The sequence below is a fragment of the Stylophora pistillata genome, chromosome 2 (assembly GCF_964205215.1).
Source record: "Stylophora pistillata chromosome 2, jaStyPist1.2, whole genome shotgun sequence".
Classification (NCBI taxonomy): Eukaryota; Metazoa; Cnidaria; class Anthozoa; order Scleractinia; family Pocilloporidae; genus Stylophora; species Stylophora pistillata.
In genome coordinates, this window is record NC_142520.1 from 36454878 (window position 1) to 36472377 (window position 17500).

The 17500-nt window shown below is 39.2% G+C and overlaps 2 protein-coding genes across 2 annotated transcripts in view; one reads left to right on the forward strand and one right to left on the reverse strand.

The window, feature by feature from the left end:
- Positions 1-5469, forward strand: part of LOC111320489 (uncharacterized) — a 19204-nt gene extending 13735 nt beyond the window's left edge. Inside the window, exons 6-7 of the mRNA XM_088751099.1 lie at positions 396-3721; positions 4214-5469. Of these exons, the coding sequence (XP_088607225.1) occupies positions 408-3721; positions 4214-4265 (3366 nt within the window). The 5' untranslated portion in view covers positions 396-407 and the 3' untranslated portion in view covers positions 4266-5469. The remainder of the gene's footprint in view (positions 1-395; positions 3722-4213) is intronic.
- LOC111347530 (long-chain-fatty-acid--CoA ligase 6) overlaps positions 1-17500 on the reverse strand; it is a 69602-nt gene that overhangs the window by 17004 nt on the left and 35098 nt on the right. Inside the window, 9 exon segments of the mRNA XM_088749457.1 lie at positions 6316-6339; positions 6342-6434; positions 6560-6651; positions 7975-8047; positions 8226-8258; positions 8260-8322; positions 9064-9104; positions 9551-9656; positions 10909-10960. Of these exon segments, the coding sequence (XP_088605583.1) occupies positions 6316-6339; positions 6342-6434; positions 6560-6651; positions 7975-8047; positions 8226-8258; positions 8260-8322; positions 9064-9104; positions 9551-9656; positions 10909-10960 (577 nt within the window).

Here is a 17500-nt window from a genome sequence, read left to right on the forward strand (position 1 = left end):
ATATCGCCAAAACCTCCGATATCTCGTAGATTTATCGTTGTGAGGTGTCGATAAAATAAACGGCGAACAAAGAACAAAACGCGATATTCGACGATGATCGTTTGCATTACTTTTGCACAGTACTGTAAGTTTAATGCAAATATAACACGATTCGTGAATGAACCTCTTTTTTATTGGTAAAAGTCTCTTGATAGCTGTGTTCAAATCTGCTACACGAGTATCTGAATTCAACCCAACTCATTGACTTGGGATTGGATTGAATAAAAAAGTGAAAAAGGAAGAAAACAACCACCTCCCTAAAAAAGCTTAAGGACTCCAACATATGTCAGTTTTTATTTTTACAGTTTTTAAGTTTTCTTCTTTTTTTTTTTATTCTTTACCACGACAAAAAACAGGAAAGAATCGTAATGAGTGACGCATCAGAAATCCTAAAATCAGTCCACATAGGTTTAGATGTCACCATATTTCTTCTCAACACTGATCGTGGCCCACAAGCGACCAAGCTATGCAATGAATGTGCGATTCTACTTCAAAACCTTGATTCTGGTATTCACCTTGATATCACCGATGCACTATTCAATGCGTACTACGCCATCTCGGCTTGTATCAAATGCGCAGAAAGAAATGCCAAGAAACTTCTTTGCAAGTTCCACCTCGCTGGAAGACTAACCATACAACTGGGTGACAAATATGAAGCACAGAGACGGTTTGTAGAAGCAAAGCAACTCTTCAAAAGCGTACTTACCATCAGGCAAATGATATGCTGCAAGAGTAGAGAACTAGTGGTTCACGATAGACTTGGAAATGTATGTTTCAGCCTCAGGGAAATGCAGAAGGCAAAAAAATACCACCAGAAAGCACTTGCCATCGCGATAGAAATTGGCGACAGACAAGAAGAAATCACAATAAACAAAACCCTCGGGTTTGTGTTTTATTCCCTTTGCGAATATCAGAAGGCTAAAGAATATCAAGAGAAAGCACTTGCCATCGCGATAGAAATTGGCGACAGAAAAGGAGAAGGAAGAATAAACTCGGACCTCGGATCTGTGTTCTATTCTCTTGGCGAATATCAGAAGGCTAAAGAATATCAAAAGAAAGCACTTGCCATCGCGATAGAAGTTGGCGACAGACAACAAGAAGGAAGAATAAATGGGAACCATGGAACTGTGCTTTCTTGCCTTGGCGAATATCGGAAGGCTAAAGAACATGAAGAGAAAGCACTTGCCATCGCGCTAGAAACTGGCAACAGACAAGACGAAGGAAGAACGTACGAGATACTCGGATCTTTGTTTACAAACCTTGGCGAATATCAGCAGGCTAAGGAATATCAAGAGAAATCACTTGCCATTGCGATAGAAACTGGCCACAGACAAACAGAAGGAGAAGCGTACGCGAGCCTAGGAAATGTGTTTGGTTTACTTGGCGAACGTCAGAAGGCTTTAGAATATCAAGAGAAAGCACTTGCCATCGCGATAGAGATTGGCAACAGAAAAGCAGAAGGAAAGGGGTACTTTGGCCTTGGATCTCTGTTTTCTTCCCTTGGCGAAAATCAGAATGCCAAAGAATACTACGAGAAATCACTTGCCATTGCGATAAAAATTGGCGACAGACAAGGAGAAGGAAGAACATACGGGAACCTCGGAGCTGTGTTATATTCCCTTAGCGAATATCAGAAGGCTAAAGAATATCAAGAGAAAGCACTTGCTATCGCTATAGAGATTGGCGACAAATATGCAGAAGGTGTGAGATACGGGGACCTCGGATGTTTGTTTTCTTCCCTTGGCGAACATCAGAAGGCTAACGAATATCACTTGAAAGCACTTGCCATCGCGATAGAAATTGGCAGTAGAGCAAGAGAATGTCGCGAATACGATAGTCTTGGATCTAATTATTTTAGCCTTGGAAAAAATCTGCCAGCTAAAGAATATTTTGAAAAAGCAGTCGACGTCAGTATAGCAATTGGTCACCGAGAGTTAGAAGCTTCTGCTCTTACCGGTTTAGCAAGTGTTTTTGCTTCTGTCAATGAAAATCTGAAAGCCAAAGAACATTGTGAGAAGGCGCTTACCATCAGCAGAGAATGTGAAGATAGAGATCTCGAAGCAAAAATTTACATGACCCTTGGCAATATATACCCCTCGCTTCATGAATGTGGTAAGGCAGAAGATTGTTTGAAGAAAGCTTACTCTATAAGCAGTCAAACTGGAAACAAATTAGAGGAGTTTAAAAGCCTTCTCGAAATTACACTGCTCAAGGTATCGCATTCACAGGTTGCGGAGGCAAAGGATTATCTCATTCAATGTATTGGAAAATACGAGCAAATCAGAACTTCCCTGGAAGGAAAGAGTGAATTTAAAATTTCTTTGTTGGAGGAACACGGTACTTTTCCCTACAAGTTACTCAGTCGCTTGCTTTGCGATACTGAACAATTTCAAGATGCTCTCTACGTTGAGGAACTGGGACGAGCAAGAGTCCTCGCAGAATTAATGGCAGACAAGTACTCCGTGGAAAGCCACATCTCAGCTAATCCAAACACATGGTTCGGGATTGAAAACGTCGTAAAAAGAGAAACTAACTGTGTTTTTCTGTATATTTCGAACGAAGAGCGGCAAGTTCTTCTCTGGGTATTGAAAGCAAATGGAGACACTTTCTTTCGAAAATCAAACAAAGTAGAAGTAAACACTCTTATTGCTGAGGAAGTTTGCGATGTGGATGGAATTTTCAAAAAGAGCGCCGCTGGCTTTGGCGTTTTACCCAAAGCCAACTGCGAAGATCGATCTTTGGATGACAACGTGACGACACCTCCTCATGGAAAGAGCAGAACAAATTTACGAGGTGAACAAACCAAAGATACGGAAAGAATTCACCATTTGTGCTACGAATGGATCGTCGCACCTGTGGCAGATTTACTTACAGGGCCTGAAATAATCATTGTCCCGGATCGTTTTTCGTACCGAGTCCCATTTGCTGCCTTGCGTGATAAACCTGCCGGAAAGTATTTATCAGAGAAGTACAGACTACGCATCATCCCCTCTCTGACCACTCTCTGTCACATTCAAGAGTGTAGAGCAGACTATCACAGTCAAACTGACGCACTGATAGTGGGCGATCCTACGGTTGGCAAAGTGCATTACAATGGAAGTCTCACTGAGGTCACACCTTTGTTCTGTGCAAACAAGGAAGCAAAGATGATTGGTCAACTGCTGGACATTCCGCCTTTGTTAGGAAGGTACGCAACAAAGCAAGCGGTACTTCAAGCAATACCTTCAGTAAGTCTGATACATCTTGCCGCTCATGGAGATGCCGAAAGAGGAGAGATTGCACTCTCCCCACAAAGTACTGCCAACAGTATTCCACAAGAGAAAGACTACCTCTTGACTATGTCCGACATTCAAGCAGTTCAAGTGCGAGCTAAACTGGTTGTACTCAGCTGTTGTCACAGTGGACGTGGATTTGTTAAAAAGGAAGGAGTTATTGGAATCGCTCGAGCATTCTTAGCATCCGGTGCTCGTTCAGTGTTGGTAGCATCGTGGGCCATAGATGACGAAGCAACGGCGACCCTTATGAAGCATTTCTATAAACACCTTGTTCGTGGAGAAAGTGCCAGTGAATCTCTTCACCAGGCCACTCAATGGTTGAGAAGCAATGGCTTCCCCAAACCTTCCCAATGGGCTCCGTTCGTGCTGATGGGGGATAACGTGACATTTAATTTTATGAATAGAGGGTAAGTCTGATTATAGGGAGCAATTTTCTATATTAAACGGATTAGCTCGCTTAACGTTTTCTGTTGATCACATTATAGTCAGTCTTTGTTTGTTGGTTCGATTTTAACAAGTGCTTAGAGCCGGAAGATTTTGGTGAATCGCTTCCTAAACTGAATTCGCCTTGAAAAAAATGTTCTTTTCGTATGCAAATTTTCAGAAATAATTTCTCAAGGTTGATACGATGCTAGATGCCATGATGATGAAAGTAATCTGACGAACTAAGGCTAACTCTAAAAAAGTTAACTATTTTGTAAAGAAATCAATAATAATAATTAAACGATAATCTTGAAGCCGCTTTTGCACCTAGCATGGTATGTGTGACAATAATTTAGAGAGTTTGGATAATCATAGCCAATGACATTGAAGAGGAAAGTAATTCCTTTGATAAAAATGTTCTGTTTGATTTAAAGTTGAAAAAGTTACAAATTAAATTTATAATGTTCTTTTTCTAGGAAAGAAGAACTCAAAGAGGACAACAAAGACGCAAGGAAAGGAGCAGAGTGACGACTGATCCTCCACATAGATTCTTCTTCCTGCAGATTGACTTTAAATGGACACTAGTATTACTTTGCGTAGACATTTTAAATTTGTTTTAAAGTCAAGAAGTCGGCTTGTCTTGCTTATATAGACACGGTTGAATCGAAAGCGACCGACAATGAAACCTGCAATTCATCCGTTAGATCTTTTAAGTATATCAATAGAGAACTAAAATTAAATTGAGATAAAAAAATTGAAAACAGAAAAAAAACTTAATGTTTAGTAATGCGAAAATGTTGGCAAAGATTCGTCAAGATTCAAAGTCATTATTGATTTACACAATCATGATGTGGTTTTCAATTCTCCTGTTGCATGCAAACGTCATCATCAAAGAGTGAGTACTTTTCGCAGGCGCAAGAGATGGTAACATAACAAATTAAATGGAAGAGGAAACAAAAAGTGCGCGAAGTACTTCATAGTATTCTAAAAGTTAAAAGGAGAAGGGAGATCAATACACTCAAAAAAATGTATAACAAACAGATAAGAAAAAGAAACGGTATGCAAATTGTTTAGGTAAAACTAGGAGAAAACATTGCGCAAGGTACCAACGCAATGGTTTAACAGAAGAGTGCAAACCGCCTTCTCGTAGGATATTAACGCGACAATCGACCAGGATTTCGAAAAAAAAAGACCAGGGTGAGAGATTCTAACTTAAGAAACAAATATAAACAGGAAACAACGATGTAAATATTAACTTGGAAATAGCACAGAGAAGAGAAAAGGCATTTTGCAAGATTCAAACGAAAAATTCAATCAGAGAAGAGAACGTCCTATGCGCAAGATACAAAAAAAAAAGCAAAAAAAGAGAAAAGAAAAAAAACATTGCGCTCTATATTCGCAACGAACAAATGTAAAGAGAGAAATCAGTGGACTAAACAATAATGAAAAAGTCAATTGGAAAGAAAGTAAAAATTTATTGCGCGAAACACTGAAGTAAAAGTCAATCAGAAGAAGGGAAGAAACAGTGCATGAGATATACTGAAGAGTGATGTTTTGGATGGGTGGGTTTAGAGAAGCTTTTTTTCGATTTTGTAGAAGAGAAAGAGCATTGACTTTTAAAGTTTCAAACAAAAATGCCGCTCGATAGCGAGCAAAAAGACCCTCCAATTTATATAAAATAAACACAGACATATGTATTTCGTGATCCGTTTTCACTGTTGTCTGAACATTTTTAGGCGAATAAACTGCGTTAATGCCACGCTTACCGGTCTTCTTTGAAGCCGTGGTTTAGTCTCGTCACGCAACGCTCTCTTCCTTTGCGTGACGAGACCAAACAACGGCTGCTATCAAGACTTTGCTAGCTCATAATGGCGCTTCAGCTCAAGCGTTTTTAATGTGTACCCCAGAAAGCAAATCACCCAAAATTCCATTTTATTTCCAGGAGACCTTAACCAAAGATATTTCGCGGTCTACATTTTCAAATAAGTTAAAATACATTGAACGAAGAGCAACAATTATATATTGATGTAGTTCTTTGTGTGCGTCAATGTTGAGTTGATTCCATTACAACACCTTACGACACCCTAATTCAAAGGCACAATTGAGAAGAGGGACAATACCCTGACGCTCTGATAGATACAAATATGTCCCAATGCAGTGATTTGATTGGTGGGCGACTCATACCCTAATGCGGCGATCTGATTAATTGGTGCGAGATACGTAGCACTCAGTACGCTAACATAAAGTTAACTTTTTTTTCAAGAGAAAAATAAAATTAAAAAAGACTCGTCATTCGCTATATCCTTACGTATCATTCGTAACGCCGTCATGACGTCGTTGTTATCTCCTCGTTGCATTTAAGATAGACTTTGATAATAACGCAATTAAATGCGGATTTAACATCCAACTGAAAACTTGTTTACCTCCCGCAAGAGGTGTTTGAAACATTCCCCTTAGTTTCCACCCTCCTTTCGAACTTTTGATTTTGCAAAGGGATACAGAAGCTATATGAATTTCAAGCATGCGAATTTCTAAAACTTCAACTGGGATCGAACCAAGACTAGAAATAATCACCAACCGGAAGCCGTCCACCAATGTCACCAATGTATGGAGCCAGCCATCCTCGTAAATAGTTTCAGCAGTTTTGTTAGGATCGTGAAGGTAGCCTTTGAAGACATTGGGACCTTTAAGACAAATCTAGAAGAGTAAAATCCAATTGATTGGATTGCAGTTTAGCTGAATTGAAACAAATGGTTTCTGTTGCAATAGCGTAACCAATTTTTATATCTTAAGAAAAATGTTGCTATGTCCTTCTATCTTACCTCTCCCTGACCATCTTTAGCGTAGTATTCTTTCTCTTTCACATCGACAAGCTTAATAATGTTACAAGGAACTGAAGGACCAACATGTTCGGCTGCGAAAAGAAAACAAATACAATTAGTACAGGTAATACCGCGATTTCTAGTGCAATTTGGTGTTAATAAGCACGAGTAAATTTTTCAAAGACAATGATGTCTTTGAAACGTTTACGAGTGCTTTTTAACACTAAATTACACAAGAAAAATTTTTATTACTTATCAATAGTTTACATGAAAAAAGCATCATAGAAAGTCAAGAGAGACGAGATTTGAACTGTTCGGGTCCGGACCCGCACTGGGAGGATATCACGCCACCCCCAGTGAGACTGGACTTGCGATGGGACCACCCTACTAAGGACATTTTTGTTGCGTTAGTATTATGGGATATAGGAACATGTGCTTTTCGCTTGAAGTTAGCAGTCTTTTCGTTGGATTAAAAGAAGTGATTTAAACCGTTGTCGAAAGTTGAAGTTATTTAGTAGTCTGAACAAAACATTGACAGTTCGTGCGCGCTATTCGTAATTTGCACTCGTGTTACGTCTTTGCATTCGTTTTCAGCCGATGAGACGCGCGTAATGTTCTCATGTATATTATTAAGTATAGAACCATCGATGAGTCGGGTAGTGATAAGTCAGTTAGTTGGTTTGCTCGACCAGAAGTCAGTCATTTTGAGTATCAGGCATTCAGGTTGACGGCCAATCAACCAATTACGTTGAGAAGTCAGTCATTAAGTAAAACAATCAAACAGTTACTACGCCAGCTACTCAGTCGAAACGGGACAGTCAGTGACCAACTAAAAGTTAGTGAAACCGCCAGCCAGTTAGTCAGTCAGTCAGTACGTCGGACCGTCAATCCATCACTTCGTCAGATCGTCAGCTAGTCCGTCAGTCAGTCCATCAGTCAGCCCGTCAATATGTCAGTCAATCAGCTATTTAGTCATTCACCCAGCCATTCATCCCGAATCAGTCAGTCAGTCGGTCAGTCAGCCAGCCTAACAGCCAGCAAGTCAGTCATTGAATTAGTCACTACCTCGTTCAATCAGCCAGCCAGCCTGCCAGCCAGCCAGCTAGCCAGCCAGCCAGGCAGCTAGCCAGCCAGCCAGCCAGCTAGCCAGTTAGCCAGCCAGCTTGCCTGTCAGCCAGCCAGCCAGCCAGCCAGTCAGCCAACCAGCTAGCCAGCTAGCCAGCCAGCCAGCCAGCCAGCCAGCTAGCCAGCCGGCCAGCCAGCCAGCTAGCCAACCAGCACGTCGGTCAGGCAGTCCGTCAGTTGGTGAGTTAGTTATAATTAGCCAGTCTGCAGTCATCTCCTCAGTTCATCAGTCACTGAGTCGGTCAATGACTTCAGCAGACGTCGAGAAACATGCAAAGAGCTTGAAATACCTGTTGTGACGTCATTAAACAGCTGGAAGGTGGCAGCTTCTGAGCACTCGGTTTGACTATAACCCTCAGTCAGCTGAGGAGACAAAATGAAGTTGTGGTGCTGTTTTGCTACTAAAACAGACAGTTGGTCTTATCTTACTCGCCAGCGATGACCCACTTTGTCCCAACCCCTACATTAAAAAGGGAAAATAAGTACAGTTTTTAGGTAGCTTTTCGCCACAAAAGATGTTTGATGCAAATGGTCAACTCACGTGACATCCCATGATGCATCTGATGAATGATATCCGCCTTAGCTGACAGAGGTGCAGAACCACAAAGCATGTATCGCACGTGACCACCAAGTTAACTCTGTCACGAAGAAGGAACATACCAAGAAGGTGTTTTACTAAGAATGAATTCGTACGAATACTTTACAGCACTGCACAAAATGAAATGCTTTAGGAACTCGGCAGGGGATGATAAGTGGGAGCTCATATTTTTATCAATTAAAAGAATTGTATGTGGGAGTGGGAAAAAAAAGAGAAATAAAAGTATTGTCTTCTAAAAAAAAAAATCTTGACCGTTTTTGTCAAAACCTCGGAGGGAAATATTTTTCTTGATTAAATGGCCAATCATACTAAAATCTTTAAGCTATTATCTTTGCCACAGACCAGGGTATAAATGTTTCAGCTAAGACCACTCGATCAATGACTTTTCCCCTTGTTTGAGGCATTTTACTCCTACTAGGTTCTGTGGTTGGTAAAAAAAAAAAAAGAAAAACGAAGCCGCCCGATCAAACAATAAACTTCAAAACTAAAGCCAATCCTACTTCTTTAGGCGCGTCAGTTTTCCTACACTTCCGATCTTTTTCCTTCTTTTTTTTCGCAATTTTGTTTTTTTTTTTTAAGCGCGTCAGTTTTCCTACACTTCCGATCTTTCGCTTTAGTCTTGCAATTTTGATTTATTGTTTTTCAGTCCTCAATAGTCACAAGTTGTAAAATAGCAATATTTTCCTTGCTGTGATTAAATCGGTTTTGACCCTATGACAGTTTAATCGAACCTAACTCGAAGAAGAATATATACTACTTGATGTATACTAGTGTATATTACCTGTATTTTACGCAGAACCAGATAATCCCATATCGTTCCTGCTGATGATTTGCCTTTAGAGGGAAAAGAGTCGTAAGTGGATATTTATGTTTTTATATTTACCCAATAATGAGGCAAGGGGCTGGGGATCTCATAACCGCACCCTAAAAAATCCTTAATTTACCTGAACCTTTTATTTAAACATTTATTTTTGTGAGGAGTGTCAAAAGGGCCGAAAGCTCACGGTGGAGGGACAATTATTAAAGAAAGTCAAACCTCTTAAAGAGAGAGCGTAAGCCCCGCGGACTGTGTAAAACCGTGGTTAGGATTAGACCTCGTGTAAGTAATTGGCCCCAGGAGTCGCCTCAAGCTTTGCGAAACAGGGGAAGAAGAACATAAATATAGAGAGAGTTCAGTATAAGAAAACAAGGAGTTTTTCCTCCTCAAAACAATTTTTTATTACTAACGTAGATGCTAGGTTTATCAGACGTATAGCAAATTGTTTCGCAGCTTTCAAGTTGGCGTTTTGTTTTGGTTTTACTCACCTTTTAAGACTTGAGTGCCATTTGAAGAATCCACCTCTTCAGTTTACTCTTTGATACCTCAGACATGATCTGTCGATGAAGAGAAAAACTGTTTTTGCCCTCATTACATTTACGAAGCAAATGACTGAAAACCGGTTTTGAAAGCTTTTTACTTTTTTTTCTCTTCACTAATAACTGACGATTTAGGAAAAAAGTGGGGCCCAAAGAGTTTTAAAATCGCTATATAAAGAATCAGATGCCGACAAAAATCGTTTGGTCTATCACTATCTCAACGGATGATTCAGAAAGCAATTGCTTGTTTCAGAGTGCACTTAACAAGCAATAACCTTTTTCGCCCGAACATTAGCATTTATGGTTTCCACACTTTTCACTATTTACATAAAATTAACATAGATAGAAAAGTAAAGTTGCAACAAATGATTACAGAATAAAATAAATAAAGTACAGATTATAAAAATGTGTGTGGTGGCCAAGGTAGCAAAGGCTTTACTAGATAAACAAAGAAATAGTACTGAGCTGAGATTAATGTGCAAGAAAGAATTACCGGTATAAATTTAAGGCATGGTGGAGATACATTGAACCAGGTAAGAATCTATACAGGAAAAGCTTAATGAGAGAAGAACAGACACACATACAGACAAACAAACAAACAGCAACAACAATAACAGACACACATATATACAAACAAACAAACAGCAACAACAATGGACGAAAGCAGAGACAGAGACAAAGGAGAGGAAAAGAACAACGCATCATCAGCAACAATCGCAACAATAGCACCAGCAACAAAGACCTACATATAAGCGGACAATTATTAATATTATTATTATTAATTTTTATTACTATGCTTATTTACATATGGATTGTTACATACTATGTACTTGATCACTAAACAGATATCATGTATCATTTGATTGCATTTGATGAGAGATCAGGTGGGCCATATAAAGTTTCTTAAACCTGTTACTAAATGTTTGTATTTTTTTCAATGCCAAGGGGACAGTTTCCCATATAACAGAAGCAGAGTACTTAAAAGTACATTTTCCTATGTTTGTTCTGACTTGTAGTCGGTGGAAATTAAGTTTGGCGGATTGTCTGGTGTTATGGGAGTGGACAGCTGTTATAGGTATTAAAAAATCTCCTCCATTTCGAAAGCCCTAACTTTTTCAAGGTTGATACTGTCGGGAGAAATTAAACGCCCGAAAGTCTTGAGGTTAAGGGTTAAGTTGTGAACCTGAAAAATCATATTTCTTTTCTTTCTTGGCCACATAAAAGTCTGTGGCAGCCGATTGTAAATGATTAAAATTTCACGTTTTCTTACCTTGTCGTAGATTCGGTTCAGTAGTCGAGGCACGGCTGTGAATATAGTTGGCCTGTGAGAAATTGAATAAATTTGGAATAAATGTAGTTAAGGTGGGTATGTCATGTTGCTACAGTTGATATACGATCTTCAACTCAATTTAGTTAAGATAGGACCAGAGGTGGTGAAGAGTGATTTTAAGAAGCTTTTGTTTTTAAGAGGTAAATAAAGAATCACGTATATCTCTCTAAACTGTGTTTATTTTGATCCTAATCAAATACAGTTGTACCACGGCTGGAGACTGAAACACTTAAGAGACAAGTTATGAGAGACTAGAAAGAACAACCAGAGCTTAAGGCGAAAAAGATTGAAAAAACTGTTTGCAAGTAACGAACTTGAAAAAGGAGGCCAAATTTTTTAGGACAGAATATAAACCATATCGGTATTCCTTAGGCACACTGTCGATTGTGTAAGTAGGTTGCGCCATATCGACCATATGACATCTGACTTTTGTGGCGGATCTTTTTTAAACCCCATAAATAAACAACTTTGTGGGTTTTCAATAATGAACCGATTTGCATTCCCAACTACTAAAGAATCGGCAGCCATCGGCGTGAACCGGAAGTGAAAAAATTTGGTCAGAGAGTTAAGATTTGTTCAAACAAGTGAGAATTATGTTACAAGGGAAAAAGTTAAGAGGATTCTTAACTAGTATAAAGAAACGAAAATATCTCAAAACTGCAAAACTTACTCGTTTTCTAGATGGCCGTTTAGAAGATTTTGAACAAGTAATGAAAAGGATGAAGTTTCATATGCTGTTTTTACAAAGCATTGAGTGAAACAAAGGAGATGAATATTTTGGAGCAAAATGGGTGTGAATATGTGTGGCTGATAGATGCTATCAAAGGAAAATGACCACCTACTATACGAGTATACGCCATTTTGTTCGGCGCCTTCCCCCGCATGTTCATTGACTCATCCCAGTCTTCCACAATATATTTCCTTCTTTTTTCTCTCGGCAACCATGAATGACTGGTGAGCTTTTGAATTCAATCACCTTTGTTCTTTTGTTTTCTTGTGACATTTACATCTAAAACAGTTTACAAATATATGTTGCTTTCTTTAGCAGCAATTTCGTCTATGAAATTATGTCAAGTGACGAGGTGAGTTGAATTTGTTATATTCCAAATGAACTTCGGAGTACACACGATTGGAAGCTGATCATCAGGATTTTAGGCTTAATCAGTTTTATTTCAGCTCAGTTTATTAGTTTTAGTTCATAGTTGGAGGACTATTGACATATTTTCCATGACATATTTTGACATAGTTTCCATGGAAAAGTTCTCTACCTCGATCCCAAGGTACATCTTTGAATAGGTTTAAATAAAAGAAAGGAATTTCATTCGAATAATAGAATTTGTTATATATGGTTACCCCGAACGATCCCACATTTGTGGTATCGTCTAAGCCATGCCAGAGTGCTCAAACTAGGAAATCCTAGTGAGCTATGCGCAATGCTAGCGGCAATGACTCACCCCACAGTGCTAAATTTGGACATGAAAGTAGAGCTTTGTATGCCAAAGAGCTATATCAATATATAGTTAAGTGTACAGCAAGGTCGACGTAACGAAGAGACTGACCATCTCTTGACTGTTCTGGACTTGTTCAATGGGCGACTTTACGGCCGTTCGGCCTTCCTCAGGTTAAAAGTTAAAAACTAAAAACTAAAATGCGGTTTACAATGATTGTGGGCGGCTTATATACAATACAGAAATATTGAGGTAACGTAATACAATAAAGGTTTAAATTACAAACTGAGAAAAGTAGAACAATAAAAAGACAAAAAGAAGAATCTAACTCAATTATTATCGATAACTGAATGAAATACAATGAAATGTGTAATATTGGGAAAATGGCAGCTGCTCAATTGTAGTAATGAATGCGGTGTTTGGATCTAGATTCCCGCCGTTTGTTGAGACCATGAAGATTAACGGTAAATAACTGCGCGGTCCAATAGGCCTCCCTAGTGAGTAACAATCGTTCAAGGTGTGCGGCATTTTCAAAAGACCTAATTTGTTCAATAATAATACAGTTGATTTGAGAAATTTCTTGTTTAGAGTCATTGAAATGAATTTCCAATTCACAAGTTGTTTTGTTCTTCAGCATTTTCGTTTGTGGTTACGAAATCTAACTTTAAATTCAGTCGAGGTGGAGCCGGCTACATATTGTAGGTTGCATTTGGCACAGGTGGCTAAATAAATGACACTTCGTGACGAACAAGACAGCCTTCGCTGAATTGGATATCGGCGGCGGGTTGCCGAACTCTGAAACCCCGAAGCTTGAATTAAACAAGTTTTACATAAGTCGCATCTCCCGCCGCATTTTGAGCTGCCCCCGTCTTCTTCTCTCTGCCTTCCACTGGAGGCTACCAGAAATTTTGACGGTGCCAACATCTCCTTAAGATTTTTGACGGTGCCAACATCTCCTTAAGATTTTTGGTTTCTGTAGCGCTCCTTAAATGTTAAGTCACACAATCCAATGCATGTTTCTTTCGCCTGTGAAGTCATGACCTCCGCTTGATATATGATGTTACTGATTTTGCAATTTCTCTCAAGTGGACAGTTATCCTTGTTGCGGCAATTGCAGTTTATTTCGATTTCATCTGATTGTTTTGATGATTTGCTAATTTAGGCTTTGCTGTGACTGGAGATTATGTTTTTGACGTTGGTCATACAGCTGTAGCTCAGTTTTAGATTGTTCCGGTTAAAGATTTTGTGCAGCGGGTTGGATTTAGGGAAATGTTGATCAATTAGTTTGAGGAAGCATTTGCCGATTTTTGTTTCAACATTTTGGCTGTATGGCGGATTGTACCACAGGATGTTCCTTTGACGGTTCCTGCTCTTTCGTGACGCATCAGGGGTTGGTGCTTTAAATAACAGGTTGCATTTATAGCCACTTTTGTTAAGTGCGTCTTGGTACGGACTTTTGGCTTTGTCAAAGCAATCCTTGTCTGATGAAATTTCCGAAAGACGCTTATTGATGGTTGCGGGAATGTTTCTTAGAATAGAAGGTGGGTGGTTAGAATGCTTATGTATGTAGAGCGGTGTGTTTCCTTGTTTTGTGTATGGCGAGTACTTTATGCTTTTCAGGTCGAGTGTAACATCTTAAAAATTGACTTTGGTAAGGTTGGCCTCCACTGTGATCTTCAGATCGTTATCACCAAGAATTTTGCAATGCCTTTCTTAATTTTTCCTATCTCTTGAGGGGTTTTCTTGATGGCTGACAGGCCGTCATCGCGATAAAGACCGATACAATTTCGATAAGGGGTGGGGAGGGGTGGGGGGTTACAGGATCTTGGTTGTATCATCGTTTAATGTACTTGATCCCCCCTGCACTAAGGCTTTGTGATATTCTTATGATCTTTATACTCGATTTTTTTCGGCGACGACCGAATTCCCCCTCCGTCCCCCCCTTATTACACGTCCAGTTGTGTAAACATCCAATGCTGTGTAATTATCGTTTTAACAAGAGTAACAACAAAATTACTCAAAGTTTGGACGAAACGAAATGAAGATTTAATCTCAGTGTCTCAGCGCATGCCAAATAATGTTCACACCCTAATTCTCTTGCGGACACAAGATAAGTCACTCTGCGCTGCGGATTCCACACAACTCAAACCACCTGAAGGTTTATCCAAAACCTGCTTCCGTTGTAAACACGGCGTCCGTGGTTGAGCCGAGAGAGGTTCCTCGTCTGCGTGGAGCGTAAAAATCTGTATTGATTCGGCTGAGGGTTCAAGTAAAGAGCTTTTTCATACGGAGGCTCGAAGGAGACAGCTAAGGACTTTTGACATATTAATTAGCCTCACTTAAATCCAAAGGAAATTTAGAAGTCAAGTTAGTTATGCTAGACTGCGCCAGAATCACGGTCAGCGGAGATGAACGAAATCAGTGCACGCGAAAATTGCGATAGCAAGGCAAAGAAAAAAGTCCTTCCATTCCGTTTCGCTGACAATCACAGTCGCCGTTTGTCGTTCGCTCGCTCTGCCACTCGCCCCCACTGACTAAAAGCCTGGAGAAGGCTACAGTCCAGCTGAGATAACCGCCTCCAGGTTAGCTCAATTGGTGAAGCGCCTGACTGTTGTGCGGGCGGTCGAGGGTTCAAGCTCCAGCCAGACCAACACTCAGGGTCTTAAAATAACCAAGGGTAACGTGCTACCTTTCTATGATATGAAAAAGCCACGAATTCTTTTAAAACATGGTATTTCTTAACTGTCCCATTAACCGAGAGGTGATTAACATGTAACTTCTCTTTATAATACCCTCACATCATCCAGCAAACAGGTAATGAGAATACTCAAAGTTATAAGATAGAAATTGTTACCTCGTTTTAACAACAAATTCGCTAACTAATTCACAAGGAAATGTGTAGCAGCTACTGGAGTGAGAGTTAAAAATCATATCTTGGAAGTTAAATGGTAAATTGTTCAATCTATTTACCTGCACGAAGGAGAATTTAGCGATAAACCTTGCGTTTGAAAATCTTGGCTTAGTGTACGAGTAACGGATATTACTAAATATGTGTAACAGAGGATTCGACTTCGGCGATGGGCGACTCCTTATTCATTCATGAAGAACCGCTCAAACTGAACAATTGACACGCGTTGACCCTTTTGGATAAGATATTCCGATTCGTTTAGCTTTCAAAAGCAGGAAACGAAACAATTTTCGCAGGAAAAGCTCAAATTATAGTTTTGTGACATTAAACCAATTTGTTTTTGCTCTTCGTCGCAGATTCCAGCATCTCTTTCTTCCACAGTTCATCTTTATTTTCACCACTATGGTCAGCACCTCTCCGCCCTTCGAACGACAGTGTACTTTAGTTTACCGAACATTTTACAGTAGCTGATGAATATGGATTAAAAATTCCAGCCAGTGAAGAGCTGATACGTCACAGATTTGGCGTCATTATGCTTGCGTTAGTTAGCCAAGTGGAAAATTCGAAAAAAAAAAGTAGTAACTGCCTCTTTAAAAATGAAACAACTAGAAAAGAATATAGGAACTGTAAAAGATTGAAAAATAAAGAATAAGAAGGATAGTAAGTGTTGAGTTCAGTGAAGAAATCTAGAAAGATGTTTTTCGTCTTGTCACGAGCGTGGGACAAAGATACATTTTTCGAGTCCCCAGGAGGAATCGACCATCTAGATTCCTCGCTCCGATGCTCTACCGCTGAGCCACAGAGACTGCATGGTGAACGAGGCTCATTACGAAGTTCAAATTTGACGAAAGCGTCATTTTCTTTTTTTTTAATTCCAGATTTCGACTTTTCTATCATAAATAGATAAAATAGGGACAACGGCGACTAAAGAATCTTTAAATAAGAAAAACGCAAAAACGAAGTTGTGAATCTAATCAGATCTCTTGAGGGAAAATATGATCAATTAAACCTTTCACTTCCAAGACCTTATTATTAATTCTCTTTGCTGTCTGCCATACAATTCTTATGATGCTAGTTCGAAGAATTTGGTTTTGGATCAACTAGCAATCCCCTATCTAATACTTTTTTTCATTGTCATTACTTGTCTTCTTGATATATTATTGATCATATGAGAACAAGTTCTGTCTTGGTCACTCATCTGTTTGGGAGGTCTGTATGGGAGAATCTTGACCGACGTCTCCAGTACACACCGAACGCAGTGAGGTCTGTACCAGCGACCGAGGTCAAGATCTTCCCATACAGACCGACCTAGCTCGATTAATAAGATGTTTATTATATAACTGTGTCTTATATGCCAGTCTTTTATATTCTTTGTACCTTTTTTTCTAGACCGGTCTAGATACCGGTCTAGATGGGAAAATCTAGACGCTTTCAATATTGATTTCAGCTGATCAAATTCGTGAATTCGGTAGTTCCCAGTCCTTGTGAGACACAGCCATATAAAATGTTCCATCACACTAGCAGAGATTCTTCTTCCTACAAAATCTCCGTTTGGTCACGTGTCATGTTATAGCTTTGACCGTCCTGAATAGCTTAAGGTTCATCAGTGTCGGCGGTAACGCAGAGTGTGTACAAATCGCACAATATTGATACATTTCAAATGAATTCAAGGCGGGAAAACCTATTCTTATTTACATAGATTTATTTTGTGCGCTTAGGAAACATGGAGAGTGATCATGATTGGTTTTCAGGTTCTTAAACGACAGTTTCTGCTCTTAACAAATCGAACTTTAATCTTTGCAATTGGTATCTGTTGTTCCCTCTTTGGTTTATCAGTTTTTTTTTTAAATTCATTTTTCACACGTATCAAGTTTTCACGTCATTCTTACAATAGCTATTTGCATTTATGTTTGTTTTGCAGAGAAAGTTCCATTTCAGTTTCTCACTTTTGGTTTCATTAGTCATACGACTAGAATATCAAACAAGACAGGCTTCCTTTTTAAAAGGTTAGTGGTAAAAATATAAATTTAGAAAGAATATTTTTCCAATTTATAAGAGTACAATATTTTGGAGTGAACATTCAGTGGCAGAAGAGTAAAGAAATAATCTTAGATTTTGGCAAAGATTTGTTACTAAAACCTTGCCTTAAACTTATCATTGTCTTCAAAATAAAACG